The 22,857-nt window shown below is 43.8% G+C and overlaps 1 protein-coding gene across 1 annotated transcript in view; it reads left to right on the top strand.

The window, feature by feature from the left end:
- The window catches only part of AMN (amnion associated transmembrane protein), an 84,654-nt gene that overhangs the window by 52,372 nt on the left and 9,425 nt on the right, over positions 1–22,857 (top strand). The window contains exons 5-9 of the mRNA XM_073610399.1: positions 4,907–5,142; positions 13,751–13,888; positions 14,003–14,111; positions 18,044–18,126; positions 21,111–21,297. Of these exons, the coding sequence (XP_073466500.1) occupies positions 4,907–5,142; positions 13,751–13,888; positions 14,003–14,111; positions 18,044–18,126; positions 21,111–21,297 (753 nt within the window). The remainder of the gene's footprint in view (positions 1–4,906; positions 5,143–13,750; positions 13,889–14,002; positions 14,112–18,043; positions 18,127–21,110; positions 21,298–22,857) is intronic.

Below are 22,857 nucleotides of genomic sequence, written 5' to 3'. Positions count from 1 at the left end.
CACCACTGCCGCCTTCTTCTAAATGAACACTGAAACATAGTAAACTGTGTTTACTATGCTTCAGATTGTGAATGAGTAAGAAGCTACTTGGCACAGAGCACTTCCCATTCATTCCTCTCTTTTGACTTTTCATTGCAAAACTTAAACTTGGATGGTTGAGGGTAACTGTAGGATACTCCAGCGACGTTAGGTAGTAACTCAAGGACACCTATCTTCTTCCTAAAGAACCTGAGCATCGGCTGAGCTACACCAAGAGCAATGTCCACTTTGAGCACCAGTTCACACCGATGTGGTGCGGGAAACGCAGCGATTCCTGTACGTTTTTCGCCACGCAAAGCAATTGCGTTGCTTTAGTGCGATCTGCTGCAGGTGTCAGTCAAAAGTTAATGACGAAAGCAGGATGCAAAATGCATTGTGTTTGCCTGAACTGGATCGCATGGGTCTAAACACCCATGAAATCCGGTCACACACAAAAAAAAAAATTTTTGCCCGCACCCTTTTCATGCAGGTGCAGTACGATGTCAGCCATTCAAAATGAATAGGCTCACGTTGCCCTGCACGGAATTGCATGCGATTCACACAGAAATGCGGTGCGAGTTCTGCGTGAATCACATCACATGCGGTGTGCAGTGTGAGCCAGGGCTAAATGATGCTGACTCTAATACAAGAGTGGATTTAAAATGAATGGGCTTAAATTGCATCACACAGAATCGCATGTATAAGTATATATTATGATAACGTGTTGATTTGTGTGCTATTATAGTTTAGTATCTGGAAGCTGGTTAATGCATGGTTCTGTTGAATCAAGAAATCAGATAAATAGAAGCTGTCTGACAAAGTGAAGCACGCTAACGGATCACAAAAGGCCACAAATCATGCCACATACTAAAAAAAAATCAAGAACAGATTAGAAACAAAGTAATGTACATGTAGGGTATCAAAGCCATTTCTAAAGCTTTGGAACTCCAGTAAACCACGGGGAGAGTCATTATCCACAAATGGAGATAACTTGGAACAGTGGTGAACCTTCCCAGGAGTGGCCGGCCAACCAAAATTACTCCCAAGTGCACAAAAACGACTCCTTCAGGAGGTCATACAAGATCCCAGAACAACATCTAAAGAACTGAAGACCTCACTTGCCTCAGGTAAGATCAGTGTTCATGATTCAACAATAAGAAAGAGACTGGGCAAAGAAACTGGCCTTGGAACTCTCCCATGGCATCCATGGGAGAGTTCCAAGGCCAAAGCCACTGCTGACCAAAAAGAACACAAAGGCTCATCTCACATTTACCAAAAAACATCTTGATTATCCCCAAGACTTTTAGGCAAATATTCCGTGGACTGATGAGACAAAAATGTAACTTTTTGGAAGGTGTGCGTCCCGGGAACATCTGGTATAAAATGAATACAGCATTTCATAACAAGAACATCATACCAACAGTCAGACACGGTGGTGGTAGTGTGATGGTCTGGGGCTGCTTTGCAGCTTCAGGACCCGGACGACTTACCATAATTGATGGAACCATGAATTCTGAGCTCTACCAGAAAATCCTAAAGGAGAATGTCCGGCCATCAGTTTGTGACCTCAAGCTCAAGTGCACTTGGGTTATGCAGCAGCACAATGATCCGAAACACAACAGCAAGTCCACCTCCAAATGGTTTAAACAAAGCAAAATTTAAGTTTTTGGAGTGGCCTAGTTAAAGCCCGGACTTAAATCCAATTGAGATGCTGTATCATGACCTTACACAGGCCGTTCATGCTGGAAAACCCTCCAATGTGGCTGAATTAAAACAATTCTGCAAAGAAGAGTGGGCCAAAATTGCTCCACAGCGATGTGAAAGACTCACTGCCAGTTATCGCAAAGGCTTGATTGCAGTTGTTGGCGCCAAGGTTGGCACAACCAGTTATTAGGTTTAGGAGCCAATTACTTTTTCACATAAAGCCAGGCAGGTTTGGACAGCTTTTTTGCCTTTTAAACCATCATTTAAAAACAGCATTTTGTATTTACTCGGGTTATCTTTGTGTAATAATAAAACGTGTCATTTAAGTGTGACAAATATGCAAAAAAAAAAAAATCAGAAAGGGGGCAAATTCTTTTTCACAGCATTGTATATGAAGTGATGGAAATGTTGGGTGCCATGTAGTCTTCTCTTTCGTTCATTGACGGACACAGCATCTTCTAATCTCGACCATAGAATAATTGCGCCACCTACAGGAGAAGGACACTGGGCAGAAAAAATAAACTCGGCACTAGCTATGGACAATCCTGGCTGATATAAACCCTTTGTCTGCATAGGCACTCCAGTTCTTTCTGCCTAGTGCCAGGGCCGAGGAAGGGGTTGGCGGCTTCTTCTGCCACCATTTCTAGATGGATTAGACAGATGGTAATTCAAGTCTATACCATTAAGGTTCAGGTTCCCCCCTTTCCTGTAAAGGCGGGCTCTATTTGGGCGCTTGGTGCCCCCTGGGCTTTTGGTCATCAGGCGTCTTTGTCTCAAATCTGCAAGGTGTCTACCTGGTGGTCTGTGCACACCAAAGTTGGATACCCTGGGGTCTTCAGCCACGTGTTTTTGCCGCAAAGTTTTGCAGGAGGCTGTTTGAGGTTTATGTTTTCTTTGGGGGGGGGGGGGGGGGTCTATTCTGTTTGGACTCATCCTGTTCCTGTTGAGCTCCTTGTTTTTGTCTTTCCATGTTTTGGCCTTTTTGTTTTTTCTTCTCCCACCTCCCATTTGTTGAACACTGCTTTTGGGACATCCCCTATGCAGGGGTGTATCTACCGCGAAGCCACCAAGGAGTTTGCCTTTGGGCGGCATTTTTCAGAGGGTACGGCACTGTCCGCAGGCAGAAGGGCAGAGGCGGCTCTCTAAGCTCTTTCTGTCCTTTTGGTGTTTGTACCTGGACAGCCAAGCCGGTGTTTCGTCAGATATGGCGACCCATCACATTTGGCTACCCGCTGGAGTGCACATGCGCGACGCCGCCATATGCGTTCCAACACTGTTGTAAGAAACCACTTTGCCACAGGGCCCCTCGGGGGCTCGCTTCGCTTGCCACACTTCGGACATGTCCTCGCTTCACTTGGCATAATTATAATCTAACTCTATGTCCACTTCGATGGTGGGGCTTGAACCTGGACTCGGGTGTGGCCACAAAATTCTGCACAAGCGCAGATCGCCACAGTGTTGGAACGCATATGGCGGCGTCGCACATACGCAGTCCAGCAGGTAGCCATATGTAATAGGTCGCCATATGTGACGTAACACCGGGATCAGCTGTTTGTAACAGTAAACCGGAAGCAATAACATGACATCACTTCCGGTTTAATCAGAAACCATCAACGACAGTTTTTAAAAATCTCAAGATTCAAAAGCCTTGATCTTGGTGTTTTGAATGCTTTTAAGTGCAGAGGAGGGATTTGGGGTGTTATAGACCCCCGATCTCTCCATAAAGAGGACCTGTCTCTGCCTATTACTTTTACACAGGATGTTTACATTCCTTGTGACAGCAATAAAGGAGATGGAAAAAAAAATTCAAGCAACAGTGTAAAAATAAAAGAAATTAATAATAATAATAAAAAAAAAGTAAAGTGCCCCCGTCCTCCCACGCACGTGTCGGTCTCGCGCGCACACAAACAGCGATCGTCCCACACGTGAGGTATTACTGCGAATGTCAGATCATGGGCAGTAATTCTATATATGGCACTTGGAATCGAATCGTGTCTCAGGGTCTGATAAGGAAGCCGCAGCTGCTCACTGTGAACGGCTGCAGCTTCCCCATCAGACCCTGAGACGAGAACGGTATACTGCGGCTGGGGTGGGACAAATTTAGATGGGGGGGGGCAATTTTAATACACCACTGTCCCAATGGTCGAGAATAGAAGACGCTGTGCCCGTCAATGAATTAAAGAGGAAACTGGATTTTTTTTTGTTACTCACCGCAAAATCCTTTTCTCTGATTTCATTGATGGACACAGCGCCCACCACTCTGTTTTTTTTAATTCTTTGACACTAACTGGAGTACCAGTATGCAGAGAGGGGGTTTATATCAGCCAGGACTGTCCATAGGCGGTGCCGAGTTTATTTTTTCTGCCTAGTGTTCTACTCCTGTCGGTGGCGCTATAACCCTATGGTCGGAGATTAGAAGACACTGGGGCTGATTTACTAAAACTAGAGCACTTAGAATCTTGTGCAGCTGTGCATGGTAGCCAATCAGCTTCTGTCAGAAACCATGAATCAGACTGAGACAGAAGTACAGTTAAATCACACTTGTTTAAAAATAATAAAAAAAGGTAAACATAGTCAAAATATAGCCAGAGTTCAGGAACTAGAACAGATAGTCAGACAAGCCAAAATGTCAGGGAGCCAGAGAACAGCGTAGTAGAACAGCAAGCAGGATCTGGAGCCAGAAGGAATGTCAGCCAAGCAAGTCTTTAACAGGAACACAGGAGAGCGTCTCTAGAGATGTGACCAAGGCAAAGACAGAGATCGACTGGACGGCTTAAGGAGGCAGGACTTGACGAGCAAGATATCATCAACAGGTGAGTCACTGTGGAGAGATAGGAGCTGCCAATTAGCCGACAGCTAAGCGGCCAGCGTTGAGAAGGAAAGGCTGGGCCCAGCCCTGACACTAACTTCAGCTTGTTCAATTAAACTTTGGCAATAAAACCTAGAAGCTGATTGGTTTCTATGCAGAGTTGCACCAGATTTTGCACTCTCCAGTTTTAGTAAATAACCCCCCACTGTGTACATCAATAGACTCAGAGAAAAGGATTTTACTGTAACAAAAAAATCCAGTTTCTGCCTCAAATTTGGTGCCATTGCTGTTTTTTCCATTTGGGATACTCTCTCTCCCCCTGGTGGACACAGGTGGTAATGTCACTAATCTCACTCTGTCTCTCTTCCTGTCCAGGCTCCCTTGTAAACTTCGGTGATGTTGATCGCTATCAATGGTTCGATCCAACCCTCTGGCAGTCCGCCATCTCCATCGATGCTCTGGAAAATGGAAATCTGCTCTTTAATGTGGACTCTGAGCGCGTCCCGTGCCAGCACGACGATGTGATTTTTTCCTCGGATACATCCTTCCGGGTCCAAGTTCAGGAGACGGCATCCGAAATCCAGCTGAAGAGCATTTCTGTCCTGGGGCGGGTATGTTCATCCCATTAACGGATTTGTTTTGGAGACATTACTGAACTGAAACTCCCCACACGTTACAATCTCATTGTACAATCTCCTTCAGATGCTTGTCGGGAACGTGCGCAAAATTGCGTATATTTGCAGTGCATTATGCGTTTCCTGCACTGCATTGCAATCGCACTGTGTTCGCGATCCGCTGTGGGTGTCAATACAAAGTTAACAAACACCCCAAAAGGATCGCAAATGCAGTGCAGGTTGCCCGCACCGGATTGCATGGTACAAAGCGATGCGATGTAATGCGGTTGCGGTGCAGCTCCAAAAAAAGTGGCTGACCTTTTTTGGTATGATACGGTGTAATCTGAGCCCATTCAAAATGAATGGGATCAAATCGCACTGAATCGCATGGGAATTGCACAGGAATGCGGTGCGGGTCTTGCAATTCAAATGCGAGATATAGTGTGAACCGGGGCTAAATCTTAATAGGACCCCGACGCATCAACAGATGTGAGAGCCAAACCACAGGGTGCCGCAGCACCATGTTGTTCAGCATGGCTCCTTTTCCGGGTCGGGGACTTTTTCCCCCCGCATTTCTCACATTGAAATGAATAGACTGCCCTACTCGTCACATGGGTGAAATGCACAAAAATCGCATGCAATCACACGCGTGCGCTAGGTCGCACCATACTGGTGTAAACCTAGTCTAAAGTTGATGGTACAGAGATTGTACGATGAGTAGACATGTGCAATTCCTTTCTTTCCGAATTCGTTTTTTTAACGAATTTTGGACACATTCGTTAATTCGGATGAATAATGAAAAGAAATATAGAAAAAAAAAAAAATAAAAAAAAAAATAAAAGCTAATGGAAAAGTTAAAAAAGCTGAAATACCTAGCAACAAATGATGCAACAGATGTATTCATTTATTTATTTTGTGTTTAGTTATTTATTATTTGTTATGGGTTAGGGGTTAATTATTTATTACCTAGTATTCATTTATTGAATTTATTTATTATTTATTTATGATTATTGTTATTTATGTGTGTATTTATTTTACATTTATTTATTATTATTAGTAGTAGTACTACTAACACCCTAACAAAAATAAATAACCCTAAAACCAACTCCTAATTTTAACCCTAACCTACCCTTAACCCTAACCCCTTACTCTGACGAAAAAAATAAAAAAAATAAATGAGTAATAAAAATAAAAAAAGAAATAAAAGCTAATGGAAAAGCTAAAAAAAGCTGAAATGCCTAGAAATAAATGATGCAAGAAATGTATTCATTTATTTATTTTGCATTAGGGTTAGGGTGTTTAGTTATTTATTATTATTTTATTTTTATTTTTTTTAAGGGTTAGGGGTTAATTATTTATTATTACCTAGTATTCATTTATTGAATGTATTTATTATTTATTTATGATTATTGTTATTTGTGTATTTTACATGTTTTTATTTATTTTTTACTATTAATATTATTATTAGTAGTAGTAGTAGTAGTAGTAGTAGTAGTAGTAGTAGTAGTAGTAGTAGTAGTAGTAGTATTAACACCCTAACAAAAAATAAATAACCCTAACACCAACTCCTAATCTTAACCCTAACCTAACCTTAACTCTAACGAAAAAAAAATATAAAATAAATGAAAAAAAAAATAAATAAACGCTAATGGAAAAGCTAAAAAAGCTGAAATACCTAGCAACAAATGATGCAACAGATAGTTTGCTCTATTGGCTAAAAAAAAAACAGCATTTTTGCTTGCACATGATTGGATGATGGAAGTCAGCAGAGCTTCTGCTCATTTACTAAGCTCTGGGGCAACTGCACTTTGTAAAGTGCACACAGTCTATTTACCTTTAGTAAATCAGCCCCTATGAATCTACTTTATCAAGAACCTACCATTCAGCGCCAGTAGAGGGCGCACAGACACCACACACAACACTGAGCAGCTTGGATTGAATGAAAGCTTTTGATTCATTGACTTGGAACAAGCATTCAGCAAGTGAGGTCAGAGCTCATGATATATACTGGTTCCAGGGCAGCGACTTTAGACATATTGAGGTTATGGGAACAGTCAGGCAGCCAGACATTTTCAGATGATTTAGCAATGACACCCTTCAACAATTTGATTGATTTAAAAAAAAAAAAAAGTTCAAGCTGTAAAGAAGATTGCCTGTCCTTTTGCCTGGTCCACCAATAGCAAAACTTGCAAAAGCGTGGGATTTCCAAGTCCCTCCTCTGTGCGCATGCGCAGTTTACATGCCTGCGAGCCAAGAAGCCTGGACTCCTGCGCATGCGCGGGAGCAGGACTTTCTTTTCTTTCAGATAAAAGTTGCAGGAACTCCCGCTTTCGGAGTTACCCCTTGTCTCCACCCCTTACCTATCTCGGAGCCCCCTTCCTTGATTCCGCCCCTGCCCACCTCCCAGTACTGCCCCCTTTAAGAGAATACAGGACCAAGTTACATTTGCGGTGATAATTCATTTGTATAGAATTTATTGACAACAAGAAAATAAGTAAAACAGATCCCCTGCAGTACCCAACAATAGACCCCCCCAGCAAGAATGGACCACCCACAAGATACCCCCCCAGCAGCAACAGCAGATCTCCCTGCAAACAGCATCAATAGACCCTCCAGCAGCCAGCTACAATAGACTTCTCTCTCATACTGTCGATCCCTCCCAGCAACAACCGACCCCCCACCAAAAACAGACATCCCACCTGCAAAAGTAGATCCCTTCCAGAGACATTAGATCCCCCATCAGCAACAAGAGACCTCCCCATCAACATTAAACCCTCCTGCAGAAATAGATACCCCTCCAGCAACAATAGATCCCCTAGCATCCAGAATCAATGGACACTGTATCACAACCCAGCACCCTTTGCCATTACATACATTCAGTGCAGGAGTCGCCCAAAATGCCCCCCCCCCCACACACACACACACACACACACACTTTCCCATTGAAAAAAAAAAAAATCCGCGCGGGAGTGATGTCATCTTGTGCCAGCCAATTAAGATGGCCAAAGACCAGCCCCTGGGAAGAAGCCAGGGAGAAGATGCCGGTGTCGGCGAGGGATCTAAAATTTGTGCCTTTTAGTTCTGCTTTAGGCGCCGATATAAATCTGTTGTGGGAAGATGCATATTGATGTGTGCATTACCGCAATGTGCAGCAATCCGCATTACATGCATTGATGTGTAACCATGTCCATCGTTTTTAATAGCACCCCAGTGCATTAGCGCCTCGTTTACACTGGGGTGGGGGGCATAAATCCAAATGGCTAATTCAAGATTTCACTGCCCCCTCGTTAAAATGTGTTGCTAAACCCAGGACCCTGCATTCCCTATATCTGGTCTCCCACAGTACACAGAACATGGAAATCCAATTATTTTAGTAAATATAAACTGCTAAAAACCTTTTTCTCATCAGCAGTATATAGAAGTATCGCGACTTCTATCAGTATCTGGTTAAAACCTGTAGGAGGAGTTTTCATTCTCCTCTGACTGTCCTATGAGACTGCAGGACCCCTGACCCTCTGTCTGGACAGTTCTGATTGCAATGGCGTCCCTAGGGGGGGGCCAGAGGGGGCCCTGACCCCCCTAACATTATGCTGTGCCCCACCATGTGCCCCCCCCCCCCCAATAAAGATTTTTGTTTTTTTGTTTTTTTGTTTTACAAAAAATCAATGTCTAAGAGGGAGAGAGTCCCCAGTCAGCTTCTGCGGGTGATTCCTCCCCCCTCCCTCTGCTCACTGACACTGCATAATGCGAGCGCTCACACAACCACGGCCTCCCGATCTGCTCCTTCCCCTGCATCCTCATTGGCAGGGAGTAGAGTGAGTTGCAGGAAGGACTCCACCAGGACTCTCAGTTACTGAAAAAACAGAATGATTTCAGTCCAGCGCTGTCAATAGCAGGGGCAGGACAGCAAGAGGAGGCTGGGAAACCCCACAGTGGCAGAACACCAGGGCCCGGTGGCAAGACAACCTTTGCAACCCAGATAGTTCTCCCACTGCTTTAGATCCTTATATTTTCTTGGTATGCTGGTGACATATATCTCTTGTTTTCTGCCACCCTGGGTGGCCCCAATACAGTAGGAAGGGAACTCACTGCAGAACATGTGAAAGGGCCATTGTGGGGTCGTAGTAAAGGGCCCCAGGAGATAGATATATATATAATTGCATTTTATAGTTGCCCCCCTACTTTTGTACCTGTGCCCCCATGTGCCCCCCCTAAATATGAAAGCTGGAGACGCCACTGTCTGATTGGCCCTGTGCTGATCACATGCACCCTCCGAAGAAAAAAAAAAAACAACTCTCTAGAAATTCACACCAAACTGAGCATGTGCAGAGTGCCCCTAAAGGTTCTGTCTTATCAGGAGATGGATTGAGGACAGTGGAAGAAGGGGAGGATCAGAATGCGAAGGATTAACCCCTTAGGTTCCACAGTGAGTATAACAAGCATGTTTTAATGCCTATACAGACCAGTGGCGGCTGGTGCCCCCCGTTTCAGTCGATCGATCAAACCCCCAGTCACTCAGTTGATTGGCGAACAATCCCCCTCCCCTCGTCACTCGCCTGTCCGCCCACCAGCCCCAGGCTTACCTCATCCAGGTCGCTGGCAGCTTTGGTGGTTTCCCCCTTCGTCTCCTCCTCGGCAGCTTCCCCCCTGCTTCTGCTCCCGGCCAATGTGGTCGCTTTACCTCTTGGCCAATCAGGTCTTAGGACCTGCTTCCTCATTGGCTGGGACGAGAAGCAGGAAGACAATAACGAATATTAATTCGCTATTGTCAAGCAGCAGGGTGGGCTTGGGGGCGCAGTGCTCCGCGCCCCGAACCCACCCTTTTTGAAGCCAATTAGAGCCTCCGGCTCTGATCCCATAGCTCCCAACTGTCCCTGATTTCGAGGGACTGTCCCTGAGTTGGAGCAATGTCCCTCTGTCCCTCATTCATCCTCATTTGTCCCTCATTTTGGTCTAATCTATATAGTTGTATATAAAATGCACTTTTTATCTTTCAAAAAGTGTTTTTCCAGTGCTGAACCTTTCATCCAACTTCTTAATTGCTGCATTTGTAAATTCCAAAAGCCAATATAAAGGAATAATAGTGGTAAAAAAAGCACTTGTGGGTTTAACCAATCTTGTTTTTTGTACAATTCTCCTTTAAGGGGGCGTGGCAAGGGGTGTGTCCTATGCCTGCATACTTTTGCTGATAGGTGTCCCTCATTCCCGTCTCAGAAAGTTGGGAGGTATGGATAATCACGTGCTTCAAGAAAAAAAAAAAACCTACTGAAATCCATGCATCCAGCACCCTGCATGTAGAGGCGGGGCGCATAGATTAGGGGGTGGCGCCCCTGCACCCCGTCTGGAGCGGCCGCCACTGATACAGACTGATTTTACTGTTGTGAGTTTAGTAACTCTGTAACCTAACATGATGTCCAGAGTGGGTGCCAAAAATGATACCATAGGCCACCACCAAACATGGCCCATTCAAGTAAAAGGGGGCCGCTCCGCAACTGCGGTGTTTTAAGGGTTAAAATGGGCACCTAGAGGCAACCTATCATCAATGAGCCACCCGTCAAATGCCTTTGAGAGCGATCCACCGCGGATTACTTTTCAGAGGAGCAGTAATGACAGTGAGCCTTGGACCATGCACATACGCTGCAATGTGCCGCAACACATCCGCTTTTTAGTACAATTTGGTGCGTCGGAAAGCCTTTGATTTCAATAGGCTGTTTTAAAGCTTCACATACCGTGTGTTATGCCCTTAGTGTTTCTGGATAGATTTGCTAATAGGTAACCTTTAAAGACCTGAAAGGCTCTATTATTGGACACCCCCATTTTTGTTAAAGGGTCCGTCATCCAAAACTGATATTTCGTTTTTATTTTAACAACCGTCATACCTGTTGTGTCCACTAGGTGGAGCCGTCACCATCCCTGCTGGATTTTACATGTATTTTTTTTGTTGATTATGAGAATGTAATGACACATAAAGGTGGGTGGGAACACCCAAAACTTTCCAGATATATGGGAACAGAGTTGGGAATTGCGTCAGGGAGATCTCCCTTTTGGGGGGGTATCCAAGACCGGGGGGGGGGGGGGGGGGCTGACTTAGACCACCAGGCTCCACCGGTAATAAAAAAGTTGTTTTTGGGTGGACTGACCCTTTAAGAGTGCAATTCTTTCCTTATAGAAGTGTGAATAATCTGCGCGGCTTTGTGTCACGGCATGCTGGATTCCATCCATCCCATTATTCTGCCTGGTAGCCATTGATGTCACAACCTGCGCCGACTTGTCCGCTCGCTCGCTGTCTGGTGACTCACAATATGCGGCGTCCCAGCACACCTCTCAGGTTTCTGGGTGTTCCCCTCGTCATGTAGGATTTAATTAAGTATCTGATTTCTCCTGCTGATACAATAACACATTCTTGTTTTGTTCACAGTCTCCTTCCCGGAGGTAGGTGCACGTGCCATCATGGTTCCTAGGCTGGGTGCGATGCCAACCACCTACCTCCAGTGCCATTTGCAGGGGATTAGGTCCAACTCCAAGCTCTGCCCCCCCCCCCATTGTATGTTTTTACACATTAGAAGACTGAGGACATCTCATGATGGAAAAAGTAATGCAGGGACAGCTCTGTATTGAACAAAAGTATTACAGCCTTACAACTGCAGTTTAAAAAAAAAAAAAAATTTACACCTGTTGGGGGGGTCTGTTTTTATTTTACAAAGTTTGGCTCGTAGTTGGGCATTTAGGCATTTGGGCATTTAGGCAACTCACTCATGCCAAGGCACCACAACATTAAACCTTACCTGCACAATTCTTTCATAGTTACATACAGTAGTAGGTGAGGTTGAAAAAAGACACAAGTCCATCAAGTCAAACCCATGTGTGTGATTATATGTCAGTATTACATTGTATATCCCTGTATGTTGTGGTCGTGCTTTCAACACAGCGCACCACAATGTGCAACATGTATCTGGTTGCAGGGGCGGACTGACAACTCATGGGGCCCCCGGGTAATGGGAGATTATGGGGCCCCCAGGCAATAGGAGAAGATTATGGGGCCCCCGGGCAATAGGAGATTATGGGGCCCCCGGGCAATAGGAGATTATGGGGCCCCCGGGCAATAGGAGAATATGGGGCTCCCGGGCAATAGGAGAATATGGGGCCCCCGGGCAATAGGAGATTATGGGGCCCCCGGGCAATAGGAGAATATGGGGCCCCCGGGCAATAGGAGAATATGGGGCCCCCGGGCAATAGGAGAATATGGGGCCCCCGGGCAATAGGAGATTATGGGGCCCCCGGGCAATAGGAGATTATGGGGCCCCCGGGCAATAGGAGATTATGGGGCCCCCGGGCAATAGGAGATTATGGGGCCCCCGGGCAATAGGAGATTATGGGGCCCCCGGGCAATAGGAGATTATGGGGCCCCCAGGCAATAGGAGATTACGGGGCCCCCAGGCAATAGGAGATTACGGGGCCCCCAGGCAATAGGAGATTACGGGGCCCCCAGGCAATAGGAGATTACGGGGCCCCCAGGCAATAGGAGATTACGGGGACCCCAGGTAATAGGAGATTATGGGGCCCCCAGGCAATAGGAGAAGATTATGGGGCCCCAGAGCAATAGGAGATTATGGGGCCCCCAGGTAATAGATTATGGGGCCCCCAGTTAATAGGAGATTATGGGGCCCCCAGGTAATAGGAGATTATGGGGCCCCCCAGGCAATAGATTATGGGGCCACACAGTATACACACACACTTACAGTATACACACACTGAAAAGGTACTGGAGAGGCGGGGCAGCTATAATCTTGGGATTTTTAAAAAAACAGATTTTTACATACTGTCCCTGGTTTTATTGAGGCTGGCAACCCTGATGGGGGCCCTTTAGGGCATGGGGCCCTCAGGCAGTGCCCGAGTGCCCGAATGGTCAGTCCGCCCCTGGTACTAAGTCATGTTTTGCTTGGGGATCAAATACTTATTTTGCTCACTGAACTGCAACTCAATTTTATAACATTTGTATCATGTGCTTTTTCTGGATTTTTGGTTGATATTTTGTGTCTATCATTTAAAATACACCTTAGATAAAAATTATAGACCCTTCATTTCTTTGTATGCGGGCAAACTTACAGAATCTGCAGGGGATCGAATAATTTTTTCCCCACTGCAAAACCAATTTGTTAAAAATGTGTTTCTTCGATAATGGCAGGGCTTGCTAAATCAGTCGGGCCGATCGATTCTATTTTTAAACTGCGTTTGTCCATTCAGAAGGCCAATGGCTTATATCTGTGAATAGTTTTTTTTTTCAGTAAGTACTAGACAACGAGAGTTCAGGTGGTTAAAGGCCAACGCCACCCAAAGCAAACATAAAATTCGAAATATTTCAGTGTTATTTTTTTCCCTGCTGTGAAGTAGTTGAGGAAATTTCCATTGATATCGAGCATTGGCACATAATCCAACCCTCTGATGCCAACCCTCCATGTACGTTGTCGGTTTCAAATGGAGTTGGCATGCAGAGGTATTTTCCTTTTTTTAATATAAAAAATATAATAAATATCAATATCAATTTTTACTTTCAGACTATTTGGTATAATAATAACCATACAAATTTCTATTTATGGAAATGTAGAAATTCAGCAGCGGGGCGGAGTTTGGCGAATACCTGGCGTCGCACACAGGGAGGCTGCAGTTCCCGGGTCCGGCGCAGCCGCAAGTCACCAACACCAAATGCATGGACAAAACTGGTTGCTTGTGTGGCAACGACAGGGTGAGGAAAACCGTTTAGAACTTAAACTTTGTGTGCCTGAGAAGACCCTTTAATTCCTGTTATTGTGCCGATGCCAGAAAAATACAAACTTTTTTTTTTCCTTTTATTTTAAAGGTGCAGCAAGAAATATGTTCAGCTTTGCTACAGCACTTGGGGAACAAATGCCCCGAAGTGTCCTGTGCCAATCCTCTCAAGCCGATTGGACATTGCTGCGGTATTTGCGGTAGGTGGTCCTACAGCATCTTAATGGAAACCGTAAAGTAAATCTGCAGTTATGTATATTATTTTAAAGAGTGGATATAATATCTTCTCTCTCTCTCTCTCTCTCTCTCTCTCTCTCTCTCTCTCTCTCTCTCTCTCTCTCTCTCTCTCTCTCTCTCTCTCTCTCTCTATATATATATATATATATATATATATATATATATATATATATATATATATATATATATATATATATATATATATATATATACATACATACATATCTACAGTGGATACAAAAAGTCTGCACACCCCTGTTAAAATGTCAGGATTCTGTGATGTAAAAAAAAATGAGACAAAGATAAATCATTTCAGAACTTTTTCCACCTTTAGTGTGACCTATAAACTGTACAACTCAATTGAACAACAAACTGAAATCTTTTAGGTGAAGGGAAGTAAAAATAAAAAACTAAAATAATATGGTTGCATAAGTGTGCACACCCTTACACTAGTACTTTGTTGAAGTACCTTTTGATTTTAGTACAGCCCTCGGTCTTTTGGGTGTGAGTCTATCAGCATGGCACATCTTGACTTGGCAATATTTGCCCACTCTTCTTTGCAAAAACACTCCAAATCTATCAGATTGCGAGGACATCTCCTGTGCACAGCCCTCTTCAGATCACCCCACAGATTTTCAATGGGATTCAGGTCTGGGCTCTGGCTGGGTCATTCCAAAACTTTAATCTTCTGGTGAAGCCATTCCTTTGTTGATTTGGATGGATGCTTTGGGTCATGGTTATGCTGAAAGATGAAGTTCCTCTTAATGTTCAGCTTTCTAGCAGAAGCCTGAAGGTTTTGTGCCAATATTGACTGGTATTTGTAACTTTTCACATTTCCCTCTACCTTGACTAAGGCCCCTGTTCCAGCTGAAGAAAAAACACCCAAAGCATGAAGCTGCCACCACCATGCTTCACGGTGGGTATGGTGTTCTTTTTGGTGATGTGCAGTGTTGTTTTTGCACCAAACATATCTTTTGGATCTATGGCCAAAAAGTTAAACTTTGGTTTCATCAGACCAGAACACATTTTCCCACATGCTTTTGGGAGACTTCAGATGTGTTTTTGCAAAATGTATCTGGGCTTGGAAGTTTTTCTTGGTAAGAAAAGGCTTCTTGCCACTCTACCCCATAGCCCAGACCTATGAAGAATACAGGAGATTGTTGTCCCATGTACCACACAGCCAGTACTTGCCAGATCTTCCAGCTATGTTGTGCCATATTTTCTCCACTTGATGATGACTGTCTTCACTGTGTTCCATGGTATATCTAATGCCTTGGAAAATCTTGTGTACCCTTCTCCTGACTGATACATTTTAACAATGAGATCCCTCTGATGCTTTGGAAGCTCTCTGCGGACCATGGCTTCTGCTGTAGGATGTGACTAAAAAAATGTCAGGAAAGACCTACTAGAACAGCCCCCCCCCCCCCCCCCAAAAAAAAAATATTTCAGTTTGTCATTCAATTGAGTTGTACAGTTTATAGGTCACATTAAAGGTAGAAAAAGTTCTGAAATTATTTATCTTTGTAACATTTTTTTTACATCACAGAAACCTGACAGGGGTGTATAGACTTTTTATATTGTGTGTGTATATGTATGTGTGTGTGTGTATGTGTGTATATATATATATATATATATATATATATATATATATATATATAATATGTGTGTGTGTATATATATATATATATATATATATATATATATATATATATATATATATATATATATATATATATATATATATAGCTTTTAAAGGATAAGTTCACCTTTTATAAAAAAAAAAAAAGTAGGGAGCATCAATGATCACACCACAGTGATCAGCAGCTCCATGGAAGTTTATTAAAAACTACAAGTTGACATCCACAAAAGCAGTCAGTACTTATAGTTTTCCATTCACAGAACTGAATGACACGTTCTTTGCAGATTGTGACAAAGATCGGGGGAGAAGATCCCCCGCTGACGGTCACAGCGGGGAGACGGGGGGTGCGGGGCCAGTGGATTTGTAACATGTTACATGTTACACCCTGACTATAGGTGTAACATGTAACGCGTTACAAAAGGTGAACTTATCCTTTAACCACTCGGGGAAGGTTTTACCCCCTTCATGACCAGGCCATTTTGTGCTACTTTAGCTGCCAATTGTGCGGTCGTTCAACACATAAACAAAATTTATAACCTTTTTTTCACACAAATAGAGATTTCTTTTGGTGGTATTTGATCACAACTGAAATTTTTATTTTCTATTACATAAACAAAAAAAAGACCAAACATTTAAAAAAAACAAAAAAAAAAAACCAAAACAATATTTTTTACTTTCTGTTATAAAACACATCCAATAAAAAAAAAAAAAAAAAAATTTCTTCATAAATATTCTGCTACATGTCTTTGGTAAAAAAAAAATCCCATTAAGTGATTACTGATTGTTTTGCGGAAATGTTATAGCATCTACAAAGTATCGTATATACAGTATACTGGCATTTTTTTTTTTTTTAGTATACTACTAATGGTGATGATCAGCGACTTATAATGGGACTGCAGTAGTGTGGCAGGCAATATGACACTAACTGATGCTGGGGGATAGTGACTAACTGCCGCTGACCTCACCGGTGACACGAACACAGTGATCAGTGCTAATAATATGCACTGTCACTGTACTGACATTGGCTGGGAAGGGGTTAACATCTCAGGTAATTAAGGGGTTAAATGTATGCCTAACAATCTGTAATGCATGTAAAGTGTGCTGACTTTTACTAAAGATCTCTTTGTTTCTTATCCCTGCTTTTCACAGAGATTGTTCCTCTGTACAGAGTCCTTTGTTGTTTGTCAGCACAGAGCTCTGGGCTGTGATTGCACACAGCGGATCAGCAGGTCATGGCCATGAATCATTGGCTGGGACCTGCTGACACCTGCTGTGTACAATCACGGGTGTCAAGGGCGGGGGGGGGGGGATACACGCCCTGAACCTGGAAACAGGCAGTGACATTCTACAGTACATTGCAGGTGGTCTGTCTGCAAGGAGTTAAAGTAACTTTTATCTTTGGCCATGTTAGGGCATGTCTGTTGACCTTAGCAATGCAGGCTCAAAGCAAGGGCACATTGGGGTTAATCTTATAAAGGCAAATAGGCTGTTCACTTTGCAAAGGAAGTTGCACTTTGCAAAGAAAATTTCCTCAGAGCTTAGTAATGTGGTGCAATGTCATTTTGCAAAGAACAACCGTGATCGCCAGGAAAAAAAAAAAAAAAAGGCCCTTTTTGCTTGTACAGTACATGATTTGATGATGGAAGATTCCCTTGCAAAGGGCAACTCTACTTGCAAAGTGAACAGTTTATTTTCTTTTAGTAAATCAACCCCAAAAAATTGTTTAATTGTTTTCTATGTGCCCTGTTAGCACCATAATGCTGGCTTGAGGTGTGTTGCTGCAATCATGCACATCATTATCCCTGTTGAAGTGTACTGTGTTGCATAGAGTTGAATAAAGTGTCATGCCATGCGACATATTTGCACCATGCCTACACAACGCATACCAGTGAACATGCGTTATATGAAGAATAACACATGCCAGCTGGTGTCAGCCAGCCCTTAAAGTCACTGGTGCAATTTGCAAAATCATAAAACTGCTCCAGCCTGTCTCCAGAGACCCAATTATGTGGGCTGCCATCTTGCCACTCACGCAGTGTAGAGGAGGTGAAGCCAGGCTGTACACCACATGACACCTCGGCCCTGATAGTCGCTGCTCTCTGCATGTCGGCAATCAGGAAGAAGTAATGAAAATTGGAATTTGCATATTAACAGAAGCAATGTTTAGTCTGCTTAGCCTGTAATTTTGGGGAAAAGAATAGGTTTTGCAGGTTTTGCATACTTTATAAGTAAAATCCTTTATTCTGTTGGCTCCAGGTGCCATCATTTCATTGGAGTACACGTCAGAATTTGACTTGGAGACGTACCACAGCCGACTCATTCACAGCTTCCTCAGCCTGGTATAGTGTACTTGCAACTGATTTCTTTTAGCCCCTTTTAGTGTGCTCAGTTTATTAAAAAAAAAAAAATCTCTCTAGGGTGACCATATACAGGTCAATGTATTGCTATGGGTGACCAAGGACAGGGCAACAATGTCTTGCTATTGATGACCATAGACAGAGCAAGATTTCACTCTGGGTGACCAGGGACAGGATAAGGTCTCACTATCGATGACTACACACAAGGCAACGTCTCTGTATAGGTGACCATAGACAGAGCAAGATTTCGCTATGTGAGACCATACACAGGACAAGGTCTCGCTATTGGTGACCAAGGACAGGGCGATGTTTTGCTATAAGTGACCAAAGTCTGGGCAACAACGTCCTACTATGGGAGACTATAGACAGGACAGGGTCTCACTATGGGAGACCATAGACAGGACAGTGTCTCGCTATGGGTGACCAAGGACAGGGCAACGACCTCCTGCTATGGGTGACTGTAGACAGGACAATGTCTCGCTATGGGTGACCATAGACAGGACAATGTCTCGCTATGGGTGAACATAGACAGGACAATGTCTCGCTATGGGTGACCATAGACAGGACAATGTCTCGCTATGGGTGACCATAGACAGGACAGGGTCTCGCTATGGGTGACCATAGACAGGACAATATCTCACTATGGGTGACCAAGGACAGGGAAACAACATCCCGCTAGGGGTGACCATAGACAGGACAAGGTCTCGCTATGGGTGGCCAAGGATTGGGCAACAACGTCCTGCTATGGGTGACCATACACAGGACAAGGTCTCGCTATGGGTGACCATAGACAGGACAAGGTCTCGCTATGGGTGACCAAGGACAGGGAAACATCTCACTATGGGCGACCAAGGACAGGGCAACATCTTGCTATGGATGACCGCACATAGGAAAAGGTCTCGCTATGGATGACCATAGACAGGGTAAGGTCCCACTATGGGTGACCTTAGACAGGACATGGTTTTGCTATGGGTGACCAAAGACAGGGAAACGTCTCGCTATGGGTGCCCAAGGAGGGCAACAACATCCTGCTATGGGTGACCATAGACAGGACAAGATCTTGCTATGGTTGACCAAGAACAGAGCAACAACATCCTGCTGTGGGTGACCATAGATGGGACAAGGACTTGCTATGGACGACCATAGACAGGACAATGTCTCGCTATGGGTGACCAAGGACAGGGCAACAACGTCCTGCTGTGGGTGACCATAGATGGGACAAGGACTTGCTATGGACGACCATAGACTGGGCATAATCTTGCTATGAGTGACCATAAAAAGGAGGAGGTCTCGCTATGGGCAGCCATAGCCAGTTTAAGGTTTCATTATAATATATTATATATTTTAATATATATTAATATATATTATCAGCGCAAGTCCTCACTGTGGGTGACCATAGACAATGGGGTTGATTTACTAAAACTGGAGAGGGCAAAATCTGGTGCAGCTGTGCAAGGTAGCCAATCGGCTTCTTATTTCAGATTGTTCAATTAAGCTCTGGCAAAAAAAAACCTGGAAGCTGATTTCTATGTAGAGCTGCACCAGATTCTGCACTCTCCAGTTTTAGTAAATCGACTCCAATGTCTCCTTATGGGTGACCATAGACAATGCTTCAAGGCAATGTCCTTCTATGGATGACCATAGACAGGGCCATGTCTCACAGTGGGTGACCGTAGACAAGGCAACATCTCAGCATGGGTGATCATAGAGAGGGCAATGTCACACTGTGAATGATATGAAGTGAGACCTCTGCTGGCTGTTACAATTAGTAGGACTCAGAGGTCTGTAACTTGACGTGGCTTGCCTTTTTTTACCACCATCTATATAATGTAAAGGGCTTTTGAAACAACCCATTGAATTTTAAATCCAATCAAATAGGCCCTTGTACCTCCTAGTCATTGGTACATTTAAGGGTGATTGTTCAGTGTGTGACCAGTTTACCCACTAAAACAGCTGTACTTGCTCCACACAATACTGGGCGAAGTGTTGCACAGCATCCTGTGAATCATATTCGTGAAATAAAGCCTGATGAAATATAGAAGAAACAATGAGATTCTTTATTTTCTGGGTTGTATAGGTAAATGCATGTAGGTGGAAAAATAAGCAAGGTATACTTAAGCCCCTATTTACTTCCTCCTTTCCCACAGTATCGTATAAAAGTATTGTGGAGAATTCAGGAGGTTCACTATCTGGTATAAATGTATAACTTGTGTGTATTCTGCTGGGAAAACTTTCGATTACCTGGTTATCACATCTCTGTGCTGTGTAGAGTTCTAGGAGTCTAGAAAGGTCAACAGCCATTGAGAAGCCATCAATGAACATTGGCAAAATAATGTATAGCTAACCCTAAAAAATGTAATATACTGTAGCTTATCAGTCCTTAGATGTGGTGCCTGCTTTTGTTTTCTTTTTTTTTAAGCATTTTCCCCTTTATTTTCACCTGGTGATCCTGACGGTAACACTCCCCTGATCTAGGGTGACAATGCTCACTCACTGTACTGTATCTATGGAGGAGCGGTGTTATCACCCTAGGGCAGTACTACAAAACGCCCACCCCGTTTTCTGAGTCTTCCTATGGCCAATAAGAGTTCCTACCCATTGCACCACAGGCCAAAATGAAAAACAAAAAATGTGGGTAGGTTTAGGACTTCTGTCTTGATTGCAGTTTGTAAACCTGTTGGGAGATGGTCACTTGGACAGGGTAGTGAGAGAGTGGGTTGCTCCACTAGGTGCTCTACCCAAAACCTTCCCATCCACGTACACCTTCCTCTTCTCGTTATACCTTGGCTGATCTACTGCCATTTTTGAGGCACGCATCTGCCCTTATTAACTGATGAGAATCCATTAATCTTTAGGGTAGAACTCAAGGACAGGGTTGAGAATGAAAACAATCTGTCTCATTCTTGCACATCTACCCGGGCATTATGTAAAAAAAAACTAAAGAGGTTTCAATGTTTTATCCACAGGCTAAATATTCTGAGGTGAAATTGGCAATTTCTAAAGTGCAGCCTTTAGCATCAGCGATGGGTGGAAAGTCTCTCGGCTCTGAGCCAAGGATTCAGGTTGTGTGCATTGATGAGAAGATGGGGTCGAATGCTGGAATGGATGCCCTGCAGCTGGGAAATGACATCATGGAAGACATTCAAACTCACGGTAAGTGTATAAGAAATGCCTTATATGATTTGACATGAAACTCTACCTAACACAGGCCCTCCAAAATGCTCCACTCCATAAGGTACATCATACTCCACTTCTAGCTCTGAATATGGGGACTGTCATAGATGATTTCTTGAGAATGCTAGCTCACTGGCTGTCAGAAAAATACAGAGGGCACGACCAACTAAGTGTAGCTGTTTTTTAAAAAAAATAATGGGTTGAAAGTAATCATGCACTCACATGTGGCTCTGTAATGTAGGCGCATCAACATGGTGGTAAGCATAGGCTTCTGGGTTAATCCATTGGGGATACACTGATATGTTTACCACCACATGCGGATGTACAGTGAATCCGGAAAGTATTCACAGCGCTTCACTTTTTCCACATTTTGTTATGTTACAGCCTTATTCCAAAATGGATTACATTCATTATTTTCCTCCAAATTCTACAAACAATACCCCATATTGACAATGTGAAAGAAGTTCGTTTGAAATCTTTGCAAATTTATTAAAAATAAAAAAACAAAAAAAATCCCATGGACATAAGTATCACAGCCTTTGCTCAATACTTTCTTGAAGCACCTTTTGCACCAATTTCAGCATCAAGTCTTTTTGAGTATGATGCTACAAGCTTGGCACACTTATTTTTGGACAGTTTCTCCCATTCTTTGCAGGACCTCTTCAGATCCATAAGGTTGGATGGGGAGCGTCAGTTCACAGCCATTTTCAGATCTCTCTGATTCAATCGGGTTCAAGTCTGGGCTCTGGCTGGGTCACTCAAGGACATTCAAACAGTTGTCCTGTAGCCACTCCTTTGTTATCTTGGCTGTGTGCTTAGGGTCATTGTTCTGTTTTGAAGATAAAACCTTCACCCCAGTCTGAGGTCCACAGCGCTCTGGAGCAGGTTTTAATCAAGGATGTCTCTGTACATTGCTGCATTCATCTTTTCCTTGATCCTGACTAGTCTCCCAGTTCCTGCCACTGAAAAACATCCCCACAGCATGATACTGCCAACACCACACTTCACTGTAGGGATGGTATTGGCAGGTGATGAAACAAAGTTCAATCTTTGTTTCATCAAGCCAGAGAACTTTGTTTCTCTTGGTCTGAGAGTCCTTCAGGTGCCTTTTGGCAAACTCCAGGCAGACTGCCTTGTGCCCATGTGGCTTCCGTCTGGCCACTCTACCATATAGGCCTGATTGGTGGAGTGCTACAGAGATGGTTGTTCTTCTGAAAGGTTCTCCTCTCTCCACAGAGAAACGCTGGAGCTCTGTCAGAGTGAACATTGGGTTCTTGGTCACCTCCCTGACTAAGGCCCTTCACCCTCAATCGCTCAGTTTGGCCGGGCGACCCGCTCTAGGAAGGGTCCTGGTGGTTCCAAACTTCTTCCATTTACAGATGATGGAGGCCACTGCCCTCATTGGGACCTTCAATGCTGCAGAAATTTTTCTGTACTCTTCCCCAGATCTGTGCTTCAATACAATCCTGTCTCGGAGGTCTACAGACAATTCATTGGACTTCATGGCTTGGTTTGTGCTCTGACATGCACTGTTAACTG

Source organism: Aquarana catesbeiana, linkage group LG13, assembly GCF_042186555.1.
Source record: "Aquarana catesbeiana isolate 2022-GZ linkage group LG13, ASM4218655v1, whole genome shotgun sequence".
NCBI classification, from domain to species: domain Eukaryota; kingdom Metazoa; phylum Chordata; class Amphibia; order Anura; family Ranidae; genus Aquarana; species Aquarana catesbeiana.
This window is presented reverse-complemented; position numbering and strand designations above follow the sequence as displayed.